Source organism: Strigops habroptila, chromosome 18 (assembly GCF_004027225.2).
Source record: "Strigops habroptila isolate Jane chromosome 18, bStrHab1.2.pri, whole genome shotgun sequence".
Classification (NCBI taxonomy): domain Eukaryota; kingdom Metazoa; phylum Chordata; class Aves; order Psittaciformes; family Psittacidae; genus Strigops; species Strigops habroptila.
In genome coordinates this window covers 6,624,526-6,643,130 of record NC_044294.2, presented here as the reverse complement: position 1 = coordinate 6,643,130, position 18,605 = coordinate 6,624,526, and the positions used below count along the sequence as shown (strand labels likewise).

Sequence of the window (18,605 nt, the reverse complement as noted above, 5' to 3'; positions counted from 1 at the left end):
AAAATAAACCCGTCCGAACCCGGATTAGAAACGCGGGACCGGGGATGAACCGGCCCCCGGCGGGTGCGGGGGGTCCCCGGGCACCGGGCACGGCCTGAGCCGGGAGCGATGGTACCCACCGGGGCACCCAACCCGCCCCACGGAGCAGCGGAGCCGAGCGTGGGATAGATCCTGCTCCACGGGGGGGGGGGGGAGAGACATGGGGGGACCCCCCCTGCGCTGATGACTCGTGTGGGCATCTGAATCCATGAGGATACCACACTCTGGGTCACATCCCACCCTGTGCGCCCTCACCCTGAGTGACCCCCATCCTGAGTGACATCCCATCCTGGGTGCCCGCACTGCAAGCTCACGTCTCACTGTCCCCTTCCTCCTCCCCCGTCCCCCCATGTGGGTGCAGGCAGGGGTTTGGCCATGCTGACCCCCCCCAGAACCCCAAATCTTTGAGGGTGCCTCACAGTGGGGAGATGCAGAGCCACCCCCCTGCACCCCACGGGCCAGAAGGATCCCAACCATGAGGAGCATCAACTGAAACATCCCGCTCCCCAAAAGGGGCTGGTGTTGCCCCCCTACCCTGGGGCGCTGCCTTGGCTTATGGTGCCCCGGCACACTGACACCCCAGCACCCCATCATCCTGGCACCCCAGCCCCCTGTACCCCACTATCCCAGCACCCTGCAGCCCAGCATCCCGGCACTGTGGTGATGCAGCACCCTGGTACTGAGCACCCCAGCACCCAGCACCCCACGACACCCACACCCCAGCACCCCAGCACCCTGGGACACCCATAACCCAGTACCACAGCACCCAGCACATCTGACTGGCCAGGCGTGCACACTGACTGTGTGCACATATGTGTCTCGTGTGTGTGTGGCTGGCTGAGGGCCCACACCTGGCGGGTGCATCCACGTGCATGCACACGCATGTGAACACATGTGTGCATTACCAGGGGTGCACCCATGTGTGCGTGGTGCATGCATGTGTGCACATGCCTCTAGCATGCGTGTGCGTGTGTGTGTGCACACTCAGCCATGTGCACGTGTGTGCGTGCCGACACGCGTGTTGCGCACCCATCCCTGCGGGGACACGGGGGACACCGGCGGGTGCCGTGCAGGGATTAGCTCCGGATTAAACGGAGAAACCGAGGACGAGCAAAGGACACAATTCCCGGCAGCTGGAAATGAGGGGGGACAACGGCACCGGGGACACACACAGACACACACACACAGGGTGGGGGGCACCCTGGGGACGCGCTGCTCCCTGTCACCCTTTAATTACTGTGGTGTCCCCCCTCGCCAAAACAGCTGCATCATCCCCGCGCCCTGCACCGGCTCCGGTCCCCCTGATGCTGGACCCAAACCGGCACGATGGTGCCCGGCTAAAGATAGACCGAAGGCAGCGACGGGTGCGGGCCCCGGCCTGGCGGGGGGCAGCACCCAGGGGTGCCCTCGCGGGTGGGTCGGTGCCCGGGGGGGCGGGTCAGTCCCAGCACACTGGGGATTTGGGATGGGGCTGGGGTGGGAGGAGGGCGCTGTGGGGACAGGGTTGGAGATGGGGATGGGAGGGTGGGGGATGAGGATGAAGATGGGAACAGGGATGGAGATGAGACAGGGATGGAGTGGGGTGGGGCTGGAGAGGTGGATGAAGATGAAGATTAAGATGGGGATGGGATGGGGATGACATAGAAGCGAGATGAGGGTGGGGATGGAGACGGGGTGGGGATAGAGGACAGGGATGAGGATGAGGTTGACGTGACATGGGATGGGATTAGGATAAGGTTGAGGATGTAATGGGGATGAGATAAAATGGGATGAAGATGGAGATCAGCCAGGGATGGGGATGTGATGGGGATGAAGATGAAGATGGGGACAGGGGTGGGAATGGGACGGGGATGTGGTGGGGATGGGGATCGGGGGTCGGCCCCTCCCGGGTCTCACCCGGCCCACCGGGGGTTAACCGGGCGCCGCCGCCATTGGTCGGGGGCGCTGCGGCGGCAGCCAATGGGGACGGGCCGTGCCCGCGGTGCGCCGCGGCGGAGCCGCCCCCAGACCCTGTCCCGGGGCCGCGGGTGCGCGCTGCAGCCGGCGCGGGGCGGTTCGGCTCCGCTTGGCCCGGTTCGGCACCGCTCGACCCCTCTCGGCTGCGATCGGCCCCGCTCGGCCCGGTTCGGCTTCGCTCGGCTCCCATCGGCCTGGCTCGGACCACTCGCTTCGCCTCGTATCGCCTCGGTCCGGCCCGGCCTCCTTCGGCGCGGCCCGCTCGTGTCGGTTCAGCTCTGCCCGGCTCGGCTCGGCCCCGCTCGGCTCGGCCCGGCCCCGCTCAGCTCGGTTCGGCCCCGCTCGGCTCGGTTCGGCTCAGCTCGGCCCCGCTCTTCCACTACTGGTACCAGGCCCCGGTAACGCAGCGGGGGGGGGGGGAGGGCCGTGAGCATCCTCCCGAGGGCACCGTCCGCTGCAGCGCCGGCACCGGGGGGGGCACCGGGCGGGGAGGGGAGGGCGGGGCTGCGACGAGCAGGGGCCCTGGGCCGAGCCGGGACCGGGGGGCAGCGACCCGCGGGCACAGAGTGACACGGGGTGGCCAAAGCCACCGGCACCGTGGCACCGGGCGAGCAGCGCAACCAGTAACGCCATGTCAGTGGGTGATAGTGGCACCCCGCGCTGTGACACTGGGTGACAGGAGCCACCCCATAGCCCACGTCGTGACACTGGGTGACAAAGCCACTTTGTGCTGTGACACTGGATGGCAGGAGCCACCCCATGTTGTGACACTGGATGATCAGAGCCACCCCATAGCCCATGCTGTGACACTGGTGATCGGAGCCACCCCATAGCCCATGCTGTGACACTGGGTGACCCAAGCACCCTACGCTGTGACACCGGGTGAGCGGCAGGCCCGGTGCACACTGTGACACCGTGTGACCACATCCACCCTGTGCAAACCATCCCAGTGCCAGTGATGCCACATCCCCACCGTGACCCCACAGGTCAGAGCGTGCCCATGGCGGGTACCGGTGCCCCGGGGCTCCTCCTGTGCGTGGCTCTGGTGGCAGCGGTGGCACCACGGGGGACGTGGTGCGGGAGCTGCCCTGCGCACTGCGTCTGCGCCTCCAACATCCTGAGCTGCTCACAGGCGGTGCTGAGCGCGGTGCCGGCGCCGCTGCCGCGCTTCACCGCCGTGCTGGACCTCAGCCACAACAACGTGAGCCGGCTGCGCGCCGACTGGGTGCCGGGGCGCCTGGCGCACCTCCACGCGCTGCTGCTCAGCCACAACGGGCTCTCCTTCGTCTCCACCGAAGCCTTCACCCACGTCCCTCACCTGCGCCACTTGGACCTGTCCTCCAACCGCTTGCGCGCGCTGGAGGAGAACCTCTTCAGTGACCTCACCGAGCTGGAGGTGCTGCTCCTCTACAACAACGAGATCTCCACCGTGGACCGCACCGCCTTCGAGAACCTCAACCGCCTCCGGAAGCTCTACCTGGGGCAGAACCGCATCTCGCGCTTCCCGCTGGAGCTGCTGCGGGACGGGAGCCGCCTGCCCCAGCTCGCTTTGCTCGACCTGTCCGCGAACCGGCTGCGGCATGTGCCGGTGGGCGAGCTGCAGGCGCTGCCCGCCTGGCTGCGCGACCGCCTCTACCTGCACGGCAACCCGCTGGCCTGTGACTGCCCCCTCTTCCAGCTCATGGCCCGCGGCCGCCGCCGCCGCCTCAGCGCCGTCGTGGACTTCCAGGAGGAGCTGCGGTGCGTGCTCCCGTCGGCGCCGGCGCCCGTCGGCATCCTGGCGCTAGCGGGGCGGGCGCCGCTCAACTGCAGCGAGGCGCGGGAGGCGGTGCTGGAGGCGCACCTCGGCGACACCGTCACGCTGAGCTGCGACACGCGGGTGCGCGGGGCGCGGAGCCGGCACTGGGTGACGCCGGGCGGGGAGCGGGTGCTGCAGGAGGGCGGGAACGGCAGCGCGGCGCTGCTGGCCAACGGCAGCCTCCAGCTGCGGGCGCTGCGCCCCGAGGACGCGGGTACCTACGCGTGCTGGGTGGCGGGGCCGCTGCTCAACGAGACGCTGTACGTGGAGCTGCTGGTGCACAACTTCACCCTGCACGGGCCCCACGACACGCTCAACACGGCGTACACCACGCTGGTGGGCTGCATCCTGAGCGTGGTGCTGGTGCTCATCTACCTGTACCTCACCCCCTGCCGCTGCTGCTGCTGCCGCGGCACCGACAAGCCCCCCGCGCCCCGCGACGACAGCATCAACTCCTCGGTGCTCAGCGCTACCCCCAACCACGCCGCCGGTAGCGCCGGGGAGACGGGGCGGTCCCGCTCCGCCTCCGGCGCCAGTGTGGGGCAGAACGGGCGGTTCAAAGCGGGGGGGACGCCGCAGGTGCCCCCCCGGCACGGCCCCCGGGCGCAGAGGAAGGTGTCGGATCCGGACTCGGTCAGCTCCGTGTTCTCCGACACCCCCATTGTGGTGTAGAGGGGGGACACCCCATGTCCACCCCCCCCCCAAAGGATGCGCTGCGAGCAAGGGGGGGCCAGCCAGGACCCCCATTGCCATCGCCCCCCCAGGACTGAGCATCACCCCACCGGCCTCCGTGGGACCATAAGGGACAATGGGGGGCTCTGTGGGGACACCGGGGTGGCACCGGCACCCCCTCCTGCATGTGTATTGCAAAGCATGAGCCCCCCCCGGCCAGACCTTGGTGGGGGGAACACGAGGGGCACGTCACTCCCCAACACCGCCCCCCCCATGCAACCCACAACCACAAGCAGAGCCCCCCACTGCAGAGAGGGGGACCCCAGCACCCCAAATGGGGGCACCCCACGCACCCCCCGGCCTGTGTCCCCCCCATGTTCCCCTCCCCCGTCACCCCCCTGCGCTGGCAGCTGCCCCCCCCCCCCCAAAGCCTTGGCCACAATAAATGTGTTTCCCACCGTGTCTGCGCCGCCTGTGGATTGGGGGGGGGAGGGGGCCAAAATTGGGGTCCTGGCGCTGGGGGGGGGGGTGGGGACAGGGACAGCGGGACCCCCTCCGGGGTGAGGGGTCAGGCTGAGCCCTGCTGACACCCTGGTCCCTGTATGGGGGAGGAGAGAGGGTCACCCTGGTGCCCCCCGGTGCCCCCCAGTGCCCCCACTCCAAGGCTCAGCCAGGGTGTGCTGGGGGTGGGGGGTCTGTGCAGCCACCCCCCCAGCCGGCCCCGTGCTCACCCCCCCACTGACCTCCCCCCAGTACCTCACTGACCCCCCAGCAACCCACTGATGCCACTGCCCCCAGTGAACCCCCCAGCAGCCCATTGACCCCCCCAACCCCACTGCCCCATAGGGTCCCCATGGTGGGACCCCCACACAGGGGAACCCCCCCCCTCCCCTTTAACCCATGGCTGCTGGGGACACCCCTGTCCCTGCAGACACCCCATCCCTGCCCCACAGCATCACCGGGGACCCCTTCCTCGCTCTGCCCTCACCAACACCCCCCATTCCCCAACCCCACAGTGAGCCCCAGGGCCCCCCCGCGCCCCAAACTTCTCGGCTTCTCTTTTTTCTTTCTTTTTCTCTTTTTCTAAAAAAGAAACAAAAAACAGCAATAGTCATTCTTATAAATATGGTGGCCCCTGGTGGCCATTGGTGGCCATTGGTGGCAGTCCCATGCCGGGCCCCCCCGCGCCCGGGGGCCGGTTTAGCAGCAAGAGAACAGAACTGAGTCTTGAGGTATTTGGCTGAGGTCGGTGTTTCCCTGGGGGGGGGGGGTGGGGTCTTTTCCTCCCCCCCAATCCATTGGCTTCCCGGAACATCCCGGCTCCCGGTGCAGGACGTGGGGTGGCCCCGGTGGCCTCCTGTTAATGGGCTTTGGACTGCGGAGAGGAGAGGGGCTGGGTGAGCCCTGGCCATGGGGAGACCCCGGCCCATGGTGTCCCCATGGTGGTTATGGGGTCCCCAAGTGGCCCCCAGCCAGGGTCAGGGTGTCCCCAGAGGGGACCATGGAAGAGTGCAGCCCCCAAAGGTCCCCATCCCATCCCCAGACAGGGTGAGGGGGACCCACAGCATCCAGCACCCAGGAGCAGGGTGTCCCCACAGTGTCCCTCAGCTGGGACATGGGTACCCCCATGGCATCTCCCACCAGGGACCGAAGTGTCCCAGAGGGTCCCACTGCACCCACTGACCACAGTGTCCCTCAGCATCCCCAACCCGAGGCCAGGGGGTCCCAGACGGTTCCCACGGTGTCCCCCTGGGGTGTCCCCCCCACCACTAGGGTGTCCCAGCAGCCCCCAGCCCTGGGAGAAGGTGGGTCCCACTGTGCCCCCTGTGGCTGCTGGTGGCCCTTGACCCCCATTTCCCCCCTGACACTCCCCAGCATCACCCCAAACAGCCGGTTTTCCCCATCCCCCATCTCAACAGGGACCCCCCCATCTCAATACGGACACCCCCATCTCAAGAGGGACCCCCCACCTCAATAGGGACACCCCTATCCCAACAGGGACCTCCCCCCATCTAACAGTTACCCCCCCCATTTAACAGGGACCTCTCCATCTCAATAGGGCCCCCATCTCTATAGGGACACCCCCATCCCAACAGGGACCCTCCCATCTCAGTAGAGACCCCCCACCTCATGGAACCCCCCTATTGTCGCCCCCATCCCACAGTGCCCCCCCCAGCCCTACCTTCAGGCTGCTCCGCTTCTCCTCGAAGCCCGGGGGGGTCCCCATCTTCTTCCTGCGGACGGAACCCCCCCGGCGCGGGGGGCGGGGGCGGGTGGGGGCGGGGGGGGGCCCGGGCGGGGGGGGGGCGGGCCTGGCTTTGACCCCCCTGCAGTACGTGGCTGCGTTCTTCCTCTTCTTCACCTCCTCCTCGGCGATGCAGCGGGGGGGCGGCGGGGGGGGCGCCCCCGCTCCGTGCACCGGGGGGCTCCGGGGGGGGGGCGGGTCCAGCCGCTTGCCCCGCGTTGTACCATTGAGGACGGTGACGGAGGCGGCGCCTTTCGTCTTACCGGGGGGGGCTGAGGTTTGGGCTTTGCTTTTGACCCCGTCCCCCGCGCAGGCCCGTTTGTAGGGGGGGCCCCCGGCGCCGAGGGGGGGTTTCCACTTGCGGGGCTCCGCGTCGCGGCATTCCCGGGCTCGGGAAGCTTTCCCGGCTCTGCTGGACGGCAGCTTGCTGAAGGAGGGCGAGGGGGTGTTTGCGGGCAGCGGGGACGTGATGGCGCGGCTGCAGCCCCCCTCCTCGGGCTGGCTGCAGGCGGCCGCGGCGTGCGGGGACCCCCCCGGCGACAGCAGCATCGGCGGGACGCGGCTGCCGGGGGGGGGGCGAGGCGGGGGGGGAGTGACGGGGGTGGGGAGGAGGTGGGGGGGGCTGCAGGGGGACGGAGAAGGGCTGGGGGGGGCCCGGGGGGGCTGCAGAGGGGGGTCGGCGGCGGGGGGGATCTTCCTGTGGGAGGGAGGGGAGGGGTGAGAGAGGAGCCCCAGGTGCCGGCTCCCATCATTGGCACCCCCAGTTTTTGGGGGGGGTGAGATGAGCCCCCCCCCCCCCCCAAATCCTCACTCCCATCCCTGATCCCCCTTTCTCCTCCAATTCAGGTGAAGGGGGTGAGATGGGACCCCCAAAATCCCTGCTCCAGTCCCTGACTCCCCAATCCTGATGGAGAAGGGGCAATATGGGAACCCCCAAATCCCTGCTCCCACCCCTGAACCCCCCGATATCCCCCTAATTCAGATGGGGAGGGAGGGATGAGATGCCCCCTCCCCCCCCCCAAATTCTCACTCCAGTCCCCAATTCCGCCCAGTCCAGGTGGGAAGGCTGAGACAGGACCCCCCCAAATCCCCGCTCCCATCCCTGAACCCTCCGATCTCCTCCCTAATTCCAGAAGAGAGGGGTGAGATGGGACCCCCCCAAATCCCTGCTCCCCTCATTGCCCCCAGCACCCCCCATCACCCCGGCCCCCCCCGGCCCCCCACCTCCACATGTGGGAGCTGAGGTGCCGCTCCAGCATGGAGCCCAGCGCCGCGCAGAACCGGTCCAGCCGCCGGTTGAACACGTAACAGCCGGGGCTGACCAGGCGGCTCCCGAAGGTGCAGAACTGGGGGAGACACACGGACACGGTCAGTGACCCCCCCAAACCCCTGCTCCCATCCTTGAACCCCCAATTCAATCCCCTGTTCAACCAGATGAGGGTGGAGATGGGACCAGAGAGAGATGGAGATGGGACCCCCTAAATCCCTGCTCCCATCTTTGACCCCCCCAATTCAGATAAGAGGGGTTGAGATGGGCCCCCCCAAGTCCCACCCAGTTCAGGCAGGAAGGGGTGAGATGGGACCCCCCAAACCTCCCCTTTGACCCCCCTTCAGCACACAGCAGCATGTTGGAATAACGGGGGGGGGGGGGGGGATCCCCAACCCACCCCAGGGTGCCCCCACTCACCGCCTGTGGCCGCGGTGGGCGCGGGGGGGGCCGGGGGGGCTCCTCACCCCCTTCTTCTTCACTGTCCTCACTGGACACCCGGGGCCCCCCCTTGGGCACAGGGAGGGGGAACACCCCGATACCCCCATCCCCGGGGGGGGGGCGCATCCTCAGGGTCGCTGTCGGAGGAAAGCTGGGTCCTGCAGGGGAGGGAAGAGATGTTTGGGGTGCCCCACACTGGGGGGTCATCCATCACCCATCACCCCCCCCCCGCCCAAAGCCTCACCAGAGCAGCGGGCAATGGGGCAGCTTGGCTCGGCAGGGAACGGTGCTGGGGGGTCCGGTGACGGGCTGTGGCAGTGAGGGGGTGTCCTGCGGTGCCGGAGGAGGTGGTTCCTTCCCGGGGGGACTTCTGTCCTTGGGGGGGTCACCTCGTCGGGAGCTGGCCTTTAGCTCAGCCACCAGCACATCAAAGTCCTTGTCCCGGCCCTGCACCTCGCGGCGCTGGTGCACAGAGTGGATCTGTACCAGGAAACACGGAATGGGGTCAAAATGGGGGGGGAGACCGCCCCCAAAACACACCCCCTGCCATGGGCAGGGTGAGGGTGCCCGTGTCCCCCCCACCCGGTACCTTGCAGGTCAGCAGGCGGGTGCAGAGCTTGTTGGTGTCGGGGTTGAGCACCCCGCACTGCCGGTTCAGGTCGCACTCCTTGCCTGTGGGCAGAGGAAGGCAGCGGGTGCTGGGGGGGCGCGAGGGGGGCTCAGTGCTGGGGACCCCCCTCCAAGTATCCAGCCCTGGTTGAGGTTTCTGCTGGTGGGGATGGTGGGATAAGCGTGGTGGAGGGGAGGGGTTATGGGGGCATCACCGGGACCACTCTGGGTAAAGGGGATGGAGATGGGGAGCAGATGGGGATGGAGATGGAGAGCAGATGGGGATGGAGATGGGGACCCCCCTTCTCGAAGCAAGAGGCTGGGGTGGGGGGACAACAGCCCTGAATCACCATCCATGGGGCTGGGGGGGCCACCACCTCCCAGGACCCCCTTTTACCCCCTCCCTGGGGCAAGCTGAGCCACTTTCAGCCCCCACTTTCAGCCCCCAACCTGGGTTCTGCTCATGGCATCACTCACTGTTACCCACAGCATCTGGGGGGGACACAATGGGGATGGTTCAACCCTGGCTCATGCTTGTGCTCCCCAAAACCTGCTGCTGCACAGAGCATGGGATGGGAGATGCCCCATTGGTACCAACCCCAACACCGAAACAACGGGGACTGGGATGTCCCACCGGGACCAGGACACCGACCTGCTGCCCCCCCACCCCATCCCCAGCATGGAAAGAGGAGGGACTCACGTGCCAGCTTCTTATGGGACCTGGGGGGTGTCTTGGTGGCACCGGGGGGGTGACTTGGTGGCTTCTCCCCTGGGGCAGGCGCACTCTCCGGTTTGCCCCCGGGGCCATCATTGGGCACCGCTGAGTCACCCCCGAGCCCGGCCGGCACCAGGGGCTCCTTTGGCACCACGGCGCTGCCGGGTTTCCCCAGGGATTCCTTGGAGCCGGTGGGAATGGCTTTGGGGGGCACCTTGATCCCGTGCCCGTCCGCTTTGGGGATGCTGGGGATCTTCTCCAGGTTGACCACGGGCACAAAGAGGCTGTGGAGAGGATTGGGGGGGTCAGAGCGGTTGGGTGACATGGAACGGGCACAGCCGTCCCTCCCAGTGCTCACCACAGGTTGTTGTCCTTGTCCGCCCGCTCGGGAAGGGGCTGGGGTCTCCCGCGGGCTCCGGGGTGCTTCTCCCGCAGCGCCTTGCCCGTGCCGGGGGTCCCGTTAACGGTGACGTGGCACTTGGTGGCACGGGCGTAGAGCTTGGAGAGCGGCCCGTGGCGGCGTTCTGCCGGGACAGGGTGGGATGGGAACGGGGGGAAACCGGGGCTGAGCCCACGACGAGGGTCCCACCACTGCAATCCCCCCCCCCCCAGCCATTCCCAAGGGATGGGGCTTGGGATACTGTGTCCAGCTCTGGGATACAACACCAGAGGGACGTGGAGCTGTTGGTGCAAGTCCAGAGGAGGCCCCGGAGCTGCTGCGAGGGCTGGAGCAGCTCTGCTCTGGAGCCAGGCTGAGAGAGCTGGGCTGGGGCAGCCTGGAGAAGAGAAGGCTCCTGAAGGGGACACCTTAGAGCAGCTCCAGTGCCTAAAGGGGCTCCAGGAAACCTGGAGAGGGGCTTTGGACAAGGGCCTGTAGGGACAGGCCAAGGGGAATGGCTTTAACCTGCCAGAGGGGAGATTGAGATGAGCTCTGAGGCAGAAGCTCTTCCCTGTGAGGGTGCTGAGGCGCTGGCACAGGGTGCTCAGAGAAGCTGTGGCTGCCCCATCCCTGGCAGTGTTCAAGGCCAGGTTGGACACAGGGGCTTGGAGCAACCTGCTCTAGTGGAAGGTGTCCCTGCCCGGGGCAGGGGGGTGGAGCTGGAGGAGTTCCATTCCCGTTCCCATTCCCAAGCCCATCCCGTGGCGCTGAGGCTGTGCCGGGCTCACCGCAGTGCTTCTGGAAGGCCTGGGGCTTCACCACCTGGCTGCAGTGGTTGCAAACCACCAGGTAGAACTCGTCGTGCGCCGGGCAGTGGCCGAAGATGTTCATGTCTGTGGGCAGAGCGCGGGGACATGATTCCCGGTGCCGGGGGGAGCCGAGCCCGGCCCTGGAACGCTGGGAATTCTCCCCAGGGATGAGCCTACCTTCCTTGATCAGGGTCATGGTGTCCAGCTTCTTGCTGCTGCTTTTCCCGCTCTCCTCCAGCTCCAGCCCGGATCCTGCTGGACACAAAACCCCATCAGCAGTGCCCGGCACAGGCTGTGACGAGATGGGTACCCAGTGCCATCCAGCTGTGCCGTACTGGGTGCCCAGTGCCATACTGAGTGCCCAGTCCCATTCAGTGGTGCCATCCTGGGTGCTCAGTCCTGTCCAGCTGTGCTATATGAGGTGCCCAGTGCCATCCAGCTGTGCTATACTGGGCACCCGGGGCTGTCCATCCCCAGTCCTATCAGGCTGTGCCATACTGGGTGCTCAGTCCTGTCCAGCCATGCTGTACTGGATACCCAGTGCCATACTGGGCACTCAGTCCCATCCACCAGTACCATACTGGATATCAGTGTCATCCAGCAGTGCTATACTGGGCACCCATTCCTGTCCACCCTGTGCCATACTGTGTACCCAGTGCCATACTGGATGCCCAGTGCCATAGGGCCTGGTTCCCGCCTGCTGCTCCCGGCACTCACCACCCGGTTCCCAGGGCCCAGCCTCAGGGCACCCAGTGCCCTCTGCTTGCTCCGGGGTGACGGTGCCAACTGGTTCCCAATCTGGGCTACCCAGTGCCCGGTCCAGGCTACCACAACTGAATGGGGTAACTGGCTCCCAGTAAGAGGCACAGGCTTCCCAGTGACCGTACTGGGGTGCCCAGTGCAGGGCTCCCACTGCCCGGTTCCAGGTATCAGTTCCTGCTTGCCCAGTGCCCTGTTCCCAGTGCCCAGAGCAGGGTTCCTGGTGCAGGATGCCCCATTCCCAGTGCCAGGAGCAAGAACCAGGTTCCCAGTTCCTGGTGCCGGGTGCCCAGTGCCTGTTGCAGGGCTCCTGGCTCCCAGTGCACAATGTGGGGTTCCCGGTGCCCATTCCCAGTGCATGGTTCAGGGTTCCTGTTGACCAGTGCCCACTGCAGGGCTCCCAGTGTCTGGATCCCAGTGCCGGCTGCCCAGTGCAGGGTATCCGATGCTGGGTGCCCAGTTCCCAGTGCCCGGTTCCCAGTGCCAGATGCCCAGTGTCCAGTACAGGATGCCTCATTCCTGGTGTCAGGTGCCCGGTTCCCGGTGCCCAGTGCCGGCTTCCCAGTGCCCAGTGCAGGATGCCCCATTCCTGGTGCCCTGTTCCTGGTGTCCAGTTCCTAGTGCCAGCTGCCCAGTGCCCAGCACAGGGTGCCCAGCTCCCGGTGCCCTGTTCACGATTCCCAGTGCTGGGTTCTTGGTGCGGGCTGCCCTGCTCCCGGTGCTGGGTGACCAGTGTGCTGTTCCCAGTGCCCTGCTCCCGGTGCCTGGTTCCCCGTGCTGGCTGCCCAGTTCTGGATGCCCTGTTCCCAGTGCAGGATGCCCTGCTCCTGGTGCCCTGTTCCCAGTGCCCTGTTGCTGGATGCCCTGCTCCTGGTGCCCTGTGCCCTGTTCCCAGTGCAGGATGCCCCGCTCCCGGTGCCCTGTTCCCGGTGCCAGATGCCCTGCTCCTGGTGCCCTGTTCCCGGTGCAGGATGCCCTGCTCCCGGTGCCCTGTTCCTGATGCCCTGTGCTCTGTTGCCGGTGCCAGATGCCCTGCTCCTAGTGCCCTGTTCCCGGTGCAGAATGCCCCTCTCCTGGTGCCGTGTTCCCGGTGCAGGATGCCCGGTTCCCGGTGCCCTGCTCCCGGTGCCCGGTGCCCGCCCGCCGCTCGGGGGCGCTATCAGCAGGGGTGGGGGGGTGCCGGCGGGCGCGGCCCTGGTCGCAGCCCCCCCCCCGCCCGCCCCTCACCGTGCTCCGCGGGCGGCGCCGCGCGCTGCACCCACGCGCTCCAGCTCTGCCCCGCGAACTCGTCCAGGCCGGGCACCCGCCGCTCCGCCGCCGCCATCGCCGCCGCCGCCCCCCCCCGCCGCCGCCGCCGCCGCCGCCCCGCGCGCCCCCGCGCATGCGCCGCGCGCCCCCGCCCGCCCCGCGGCACCACGGGCGGTGTAGTCCCGCCTCCCCCCGCCCCCCCGGTACCGGCACCGGTACGGTACAGCACGGTGCGGTGCGGTACAGCACGGTACGGTGCGGTGCGGTACAGTATAGTACGGTGCGGTGCGAGGGGGACGCGGCCATACACCCTGTACACGGATGGGGACCGGGGATTCCATGTACCCCGTATACCGGACGGCGACCCCGGGTCCTATATACCCCCTATACGAGCATGAAGATCTGGGCCCTATGCACCTCTATACCGGGATGGGACCGGGGTCCTCTGTACTCTCTATAGCGCGGTGATGACCGGGGTCCTATGCACCCCTATATAGGGATGGGACCGGGGATTCCATATACCCCCTATAACGGGATGAGGACTGGGGTCCATACACCACTGTACCGGTATGGGACCAGGGGTCCATATACTCCCTATACTGGCATAGGGACCGGGGGTTCTTATACCTCCTAAACCGAGGTGGGACCAGAGTCCTATGTAGTCCCTATACCGTGATGGGGACTGGGGTCCTATGCACCCCTATACGGGGATGGGGATCCCGAGGGTTACCCCTATGTGGGACTGGACAGCCAGGGGTGACATATATACTCCTATATGGGTCTGAAGACGCCGGGGTTACCCCTATATGGGGCTGAGGACGTCGGGTTACCCCTATATAGGGCTGGGGACCCCAGGGTTACATACACCCCAACACAGGGCTGGGCAGGGGGGGACCCTGGGCTTGTGTGCACCCCAGTCCAAGCTGACCTCGGGGCTATAGGCCCCTATAGAGCTGGGCAGCAGTTACCTGGGCCGCTATAGGGGCAGGACACCCGGGGGTTGGACATACTCCTCTATAAAACTCCTTATAAAAAGAGGACACATAGGAGCTGTATATACCCTCTATAAAGCTCCTTTTACAGAGCAGGGACCCCAGGGGGTGTTACATACCCCTCTATAAAGCTCTCAGGACCCCCAGGGGAGTATATACCCCTATATAGAGCTCCTTCTACAGAGCAGGATCCCCAGGGGGCGTATATATCCCTATATAAAGCAACCCAGAGGTTGTACATCCCCCTCTATACAGCCGCCAGGACACGCGGGGGTCGCACCCCCGACACTGAGCTGGTACCCAGGACGTTTATAGGCCCCCGTAGAGCCGCGGGGTGACGCACGGTCCCGTGCCCCCCCCCCGCCACCCGCAGCCCCCCCCATAGCAGCCAGCGGCGCCCCGTCCCCGGGCTGGCGGCCGGCGCGAGGCCCCGGGGCGCGGGGGGCACCCCGGGGTGCTATTGCTTGTCGATGGCGCCCTGCTCGGCCGCGGCGTCGCGGGGCGCAGCCGGTGCCCGCCACGGCGTCTCCCGCAGCACGAACCAGCAGTTCCCGGCCCACAGCAGGAAGTTGATGAAGCCGAAGAGCTATGGGGAGGGAGGAGAGAGGCACCGGTGGGCACCCACCGGGGAGCCCCCGTGGCTGTACCCCAAACCACAGGGGACACGTGTGCCCCATGCGACCCATGGCACCCTGTGTGCCCCCTGCACCTCATGCACCCCCTGTGCCCCATGCGCCCCGACACACCCCCTGCACCTCATGTACCCGGTGTGCCCCATGCACCCCGATACACCCCCTGCACCTCATGTACCCATGTGCCCCATGCACCCCAATACACCCCCTGCACCTCATGCATCCCGTGAGCCCCATGCGCCCCGACACACCCCCTGCACCTCGTGTACCCATGTGCCCCATGCACCCCAATACACCCTCTGCATCTCATGTACCCAGTGTGCCCCATGCACCCTGATACACCCCCTGCACCTCATGTACCCAGTGTGCCCCATGGACCCCGATACACCCCCTGCACCTCATGTACCCGGTATGCCCCATGCACCCCAATACACCCACTGCACCTCATGCACACATGTGCTCCATCCATGTCTGTTACATGGGTGCACATGCCCTATGTGCATGTGCGTGTACATGTACATACACGCCCTATGTGCATCTGTATGTATATGTGTGCACATACCCTATATACCCCACGCATGCACATGTGTGTACGTGTGCACATGTCCTGTGTACCCCATGCATGTGCATGTGTGCATACTTGTGTGCACACACCCTCTGCACCCCACCCACACGCATGTGTACACGTGTGCACACACATGTCCCCGCATAAGCCCCATGTTCTCCCTCTCTCTGCCACCACACATGCCCCCCACATGTGAACACGCTTCCACACGCGTGTGCGTGCGCGGCTCACCACGGAGATGTTGGCCAGCCCCATGGCTGGCGTGGTGCCGGCGCTGCACACCACGTCGGTGCCGTGGCACACGGCCATGGCCGCGGTGAGGCTGCTGGGCTGCGTCGCCGCCTTCACGTCGCTCAGCCCCTTGCCCCACGCCGCCGCCGCCACCAGCCACAGGAAGGCGAAGCAGACGGTGACGCAGAAATCCTGCGGGATACCGGGATCAGCCGCGTCCCTGTTCCCTGCTCCCCCCTCCCCGCAGGGATGCGTCCGCCTTACCGCCAATGGGAGCTTCTTGTTCTCGCCGTAGAGGGAATGAAAGCGCAGGTAAAGCACCAGAGCTGCCATGGTGTAGAGGAAGGAGAAGACCCCCAGGGTCACAAAGAACTCGGCTGGAGCGGAGAAGTCACCCACGAGGTGCAGGGTGCGGGTGCCGCCCTCGCCCTCGCAGTCCGGCATCTCAAACGGGATCTGGTATAACCTGGGATAATGGGAAGGGGGTGGGTGGGATGATGGTGATGAGTCCCTAAAGAACCACAGTGGGGTGGATGGAGGGCAGGGACCAGCATGGTGCCATGTGCAGTGTCTCAGCATGGAGCTGGTGGCCAAGGGAAGGGGTTAAAACTGTGGTTAATGGATGGACCAGCTCCATCCCTGATGATCCCGGATGGTGCCAGACCCGAAGCCGGGTGCTGAAGCTCCTCAGATGGACACAGCATCTCCGCATCCATAGAACCAGCGGCTGCAGTCCCATGCAGGTACCAGCATCCAGGATGGGGTCGAACCCCAAACCAGCACCCCATAGACACCCCACTCGCTGTGGGTGCCGGCTGGGCTCCCGGGGGGGTTGTCCCCGTGCTCGGTGCCCCCTCACCTGAAGGGGTACCCGAACTGCACGGAGATGACTGTCGTCTCTTTGGTGTCACCATCGCATCTCACCGTCGCCCCCGTCTCGCCGCTGAAGGAGCCGCAGGCCCCGAAGGCAAAGATGGCAAAGAGCTGCGGGAGGGGAGCAGCGGGTCGGGGGGCTCCACAACAGGGGACCCCCCCTGGGGTGGGATGCACCCAACGGGGGGTTCTCTATGCCCAGTGAATGCTCCAGTAAGGACGAGGCCCCCCCATCCCTTTGTTTTAAGCAGGAGCAGGATTCCAGCAAAGCAGGAGCACCCCTATGTTGGGACCTCCGGGGTCATCCTGTCTCCATTGTCCCCTTCTGCCATTCCCCATCCCTTGGTACCAAGCTGGTCTCTCCTCCAGCTGGAGCGTGCCTGGAAATCACCATTCCCAAGTAGTTTTCCGGCAGCTCATCCCGGCCGAGCTCAGAGGGGAAAGCCGAGCGGCCAGGCCTGACGCCAAGGGGATGGGCAGTGGGAATGGAAGACGGTGTAAGTGTGGAAGTGGGAATGTTGGCAGCCATCCCGAGGGATTTTCCTCCTGTTTGGGGTGTCTTGGCACGCAGTGGGGTGCCCAGTGCCATCTGGGTGCGATTATCCAAAGCAAAGAGCGTTGGGATCGGGGGAAACCCCTCTTCGGCACAGCTCCTCTGGGTGGGGAATGCCTAAAGGGGTCCCAGGGCTAACCCCCCCCCCCCCCAATGCCTCAGTTTCCCCAGTGCTGGCACAGCAGCATGGGGCTGGTGGGACCCCCCTGGTGCGCTGAGGCCCGGCCGCAGAAATGCCACCATGAAACTCAATCCGGAGCCATTCATGGCACGGCCGGGACAGGGCCGGGGCCGCGGGCACTTGGCTCCCCCCGTCCCCGGGGTCCCCGCTACTGGTGCCCACTGACCCCCAGCACCCCCCCCACCCCAAAACCCCCCTCCGCTGCCCCCCTCGCCCGTGGAACTGATGAGGACCAGGCACCCCCATGTCACCGACCCCCCCGGCCAAAGCCAGTGGCTCAAGGTCACCGGGGGGGGGGTTGCGTGGCCCCCGCACCCCGGGAGCACCCGGGGGTCCATGTCCCGGGGGGGGTTAGGGAAGCGATGGGGAGCCCCAAATGTGGGGGTCCCGAGGGAGCTGTGCCCGAAGGGAGGGTCCTGGGCCTTGATGTGGGGGGAAGCACCGGGAGGGACTCACCCACTCCAGCACCTTGATGAAGCCGAGGGGCTCCAGGAGGCGGCCCCAGCGCACCCCGGTCAGGATGCGGTCCTAAGGGGAGAGAGCGGCGGGAGCCGGGGCACCGGGCGGCACCGGGGCTGCACCGGGGGGACTGCACCGGGGAACGGCGGGGAGGCTCCGGGAGACCAAGGGGAGACTACGGGGAACCGGCGGGGGGAGCTTCAGGGCACCATGGGCTGCACCGGGGGAGCGGAGGAAGGGGGTCGGGGGACCGGGGGAACAGGAGGTCGGCACTGGGGGCTGCACCGGAGCACCTGGGGGGCTGCACCGGGGGGACTGCTCCGAGAGACGGGGGCCGCTGCTCCGGGCGACGAGGGGGGTTTGCCCTGGCTACGGCCCCAGAGTAGCAGAGGGCTGCACCGGGACACCGCGGGGCTGCACCGGGGAGCTGTGCCGGGCCGCGGAGGGGAGGCTGCCCCGGGCACCGGGAACGGGGGTATCACTGGAGCCCTACCTGGAGCCGGGGCGCTTTGTCACCGGCCGCGGGGACGCCGGGGTCCGACATGGCCGGGCCGGGGGCGGTCGGTGCTGCCTCCGCCGCCCGCTGGGACCGCTCCGCTGTCGGAGCCGCCAGCGGGAACCCCACCGCCCCCGGGGCGTGCAGCACCGCCCCGCCCCCGGCAGGGCCCCCGGTCCGCCCCGTCCACCCCCGGGACAGCCCCCGCCCCCCGCCGCCCCCGGTCCCCCCGCCCAGCGCCGCCCCCCTCGGGACGGGCAGCTCCCGCCGCTGTGTCCGTCCGACCCCCCGTTAATCTCCATGTGCCACCATCAAGGGGAACGGGACGGGGAGCCCAACGGGGACCGGTAACGGGGCTGTGTGCTCGGGTGTGGGCACGGCCCCGGAGGACTCTGGTTCACGCCAGTGCCTCTGACCGGAGCCCCTCTTATCTCCCCCCGTATCCGTCCCAGTACCGGCGCCGGTTCCCCCCTCCCGGTAACGCCAGCGCGCCCGCGCGCCCCGTCCATCAGCGTCCTGGCCCCGCCCCTCAGCGTCCTGGCCACGCCCCCTTCAGCTTGTCCTCCCCAGCACCATGGGCCCCGCCCCCGGCGCTCTAGCCCCGCCCATAAGCGGCACAACCACGCCCCCTCGCCCCCCACCACGCCCCTTTCCCTCCCTTCTCCAACACCCGCCCCTTCCCTCCC

The 18,605-nt window shown here is 67.1% G+C and overlaps 3 protein-coding genes across 3 annotated transcripts; 1 reads left to right on the top strand and 2 right to left on the bottom strand.

The window, feature by feature from the left end:
- The first annotated feature begins 2,513 nt into the window (after positions 1-2,513).
- On the top strand, positions 2,514-4,831 carry AMIGO1 (adhesion molecule with Ig like domain 1). Its single transcript, XM_030473008.1, has one exon. It carries the CDS (start codon positions 2,954-2,956, stop codon positions 4,463-4,465), a length of 1,512 nt encoding a protein of 503 aa, XP_030328868.1. The 5' UTR covers positions 2,514-2,953; the 3' UTR covers positions 4,466-4,831.
- Positions 4,832-5,524: 693 nt separating this feature from the next.
- Positions 5,525-13,031, bottom strand: ATXN7L2 (ataxin 7 like 2). The gene is given in 12 exon segments (XM_030473007.1): positions 5,525-5,840; positions 6,648-7,407; positions 7,935-8,056; positions 8,398-8,533; positions 8,535-8,576; positions 8,663-8,898; positions 9,008-9,090; positions 9,728-10,026; positions 10,101-10,266; positions 10,910-11,014; positions 11,108-11,182; positions 12,917-13,031. Coding segments are annotated over 12 exon segments (2,136 nt in total). The 5' UTR covers positions 13,014-13,031; the 3' UTR covers positions 5,525-5,825.
- A 1,192-nt stretch (positions 13,032-14,223) lies between these two features.
- SYPL2 (synaptophysin like 2) lies at positions 14,224-18,082 on the bottom strand. Its single transcript, XM_030473006.1, has 6 exons — positions 17,917-18,082; positions 17,421-17,492; positions 16,217-16,341; positions 15,622-15,823; positions 15,358-15,549; positions 14,224-14,515 (listed from the first exon to the last, which is right to left on the bottom strand). The coding sequence occupies exons 1-6, from the start codon at positions 17,965-17,967 to the stop codon at positions 14,387-14,389; spliced, it is 771 nt and encodes a 256-aa protein (XP_030328866.1). The 5' UTR covers positions 17,968-18,082; the 3' UTR covers positions 14,224-14,386.
- Positions 18,083-18,605: the final 523 nt, after the last annotated feature.

Bases quoted from the DNA above. Each gene is read 5' to 3' on its own strand.
- AMIGO1 (XM_030473008.1), top strand. From the start codon at position 2,954: ATGCCACATCCCCACCGTGACCCCACAGGTCAGAGCGTGCCCATGGCG.
- SYPL2 (XM_030473006.1), bottom strand. From the start codon at position 17,967: ATGTCGGACCCCGGCGTCCCCGCGGCCGGTGACAAAGCGCCCCGGCTC. The intron at 15,824-16,216 runs GTGAGGGGGCAC...CCATTATCCCAG, and splicing joins CAGTTCGGGTACCCCTTCAG to GTTATACCAGATCCCGTTTG. The intron at 15,550-15,621 runs GTAAGGCGGACG...GGTATCCCGCAG, and splicing joins ACAAGAAGCTCCCATTGGCG to GATTTCTGCGTCACCGTCTG.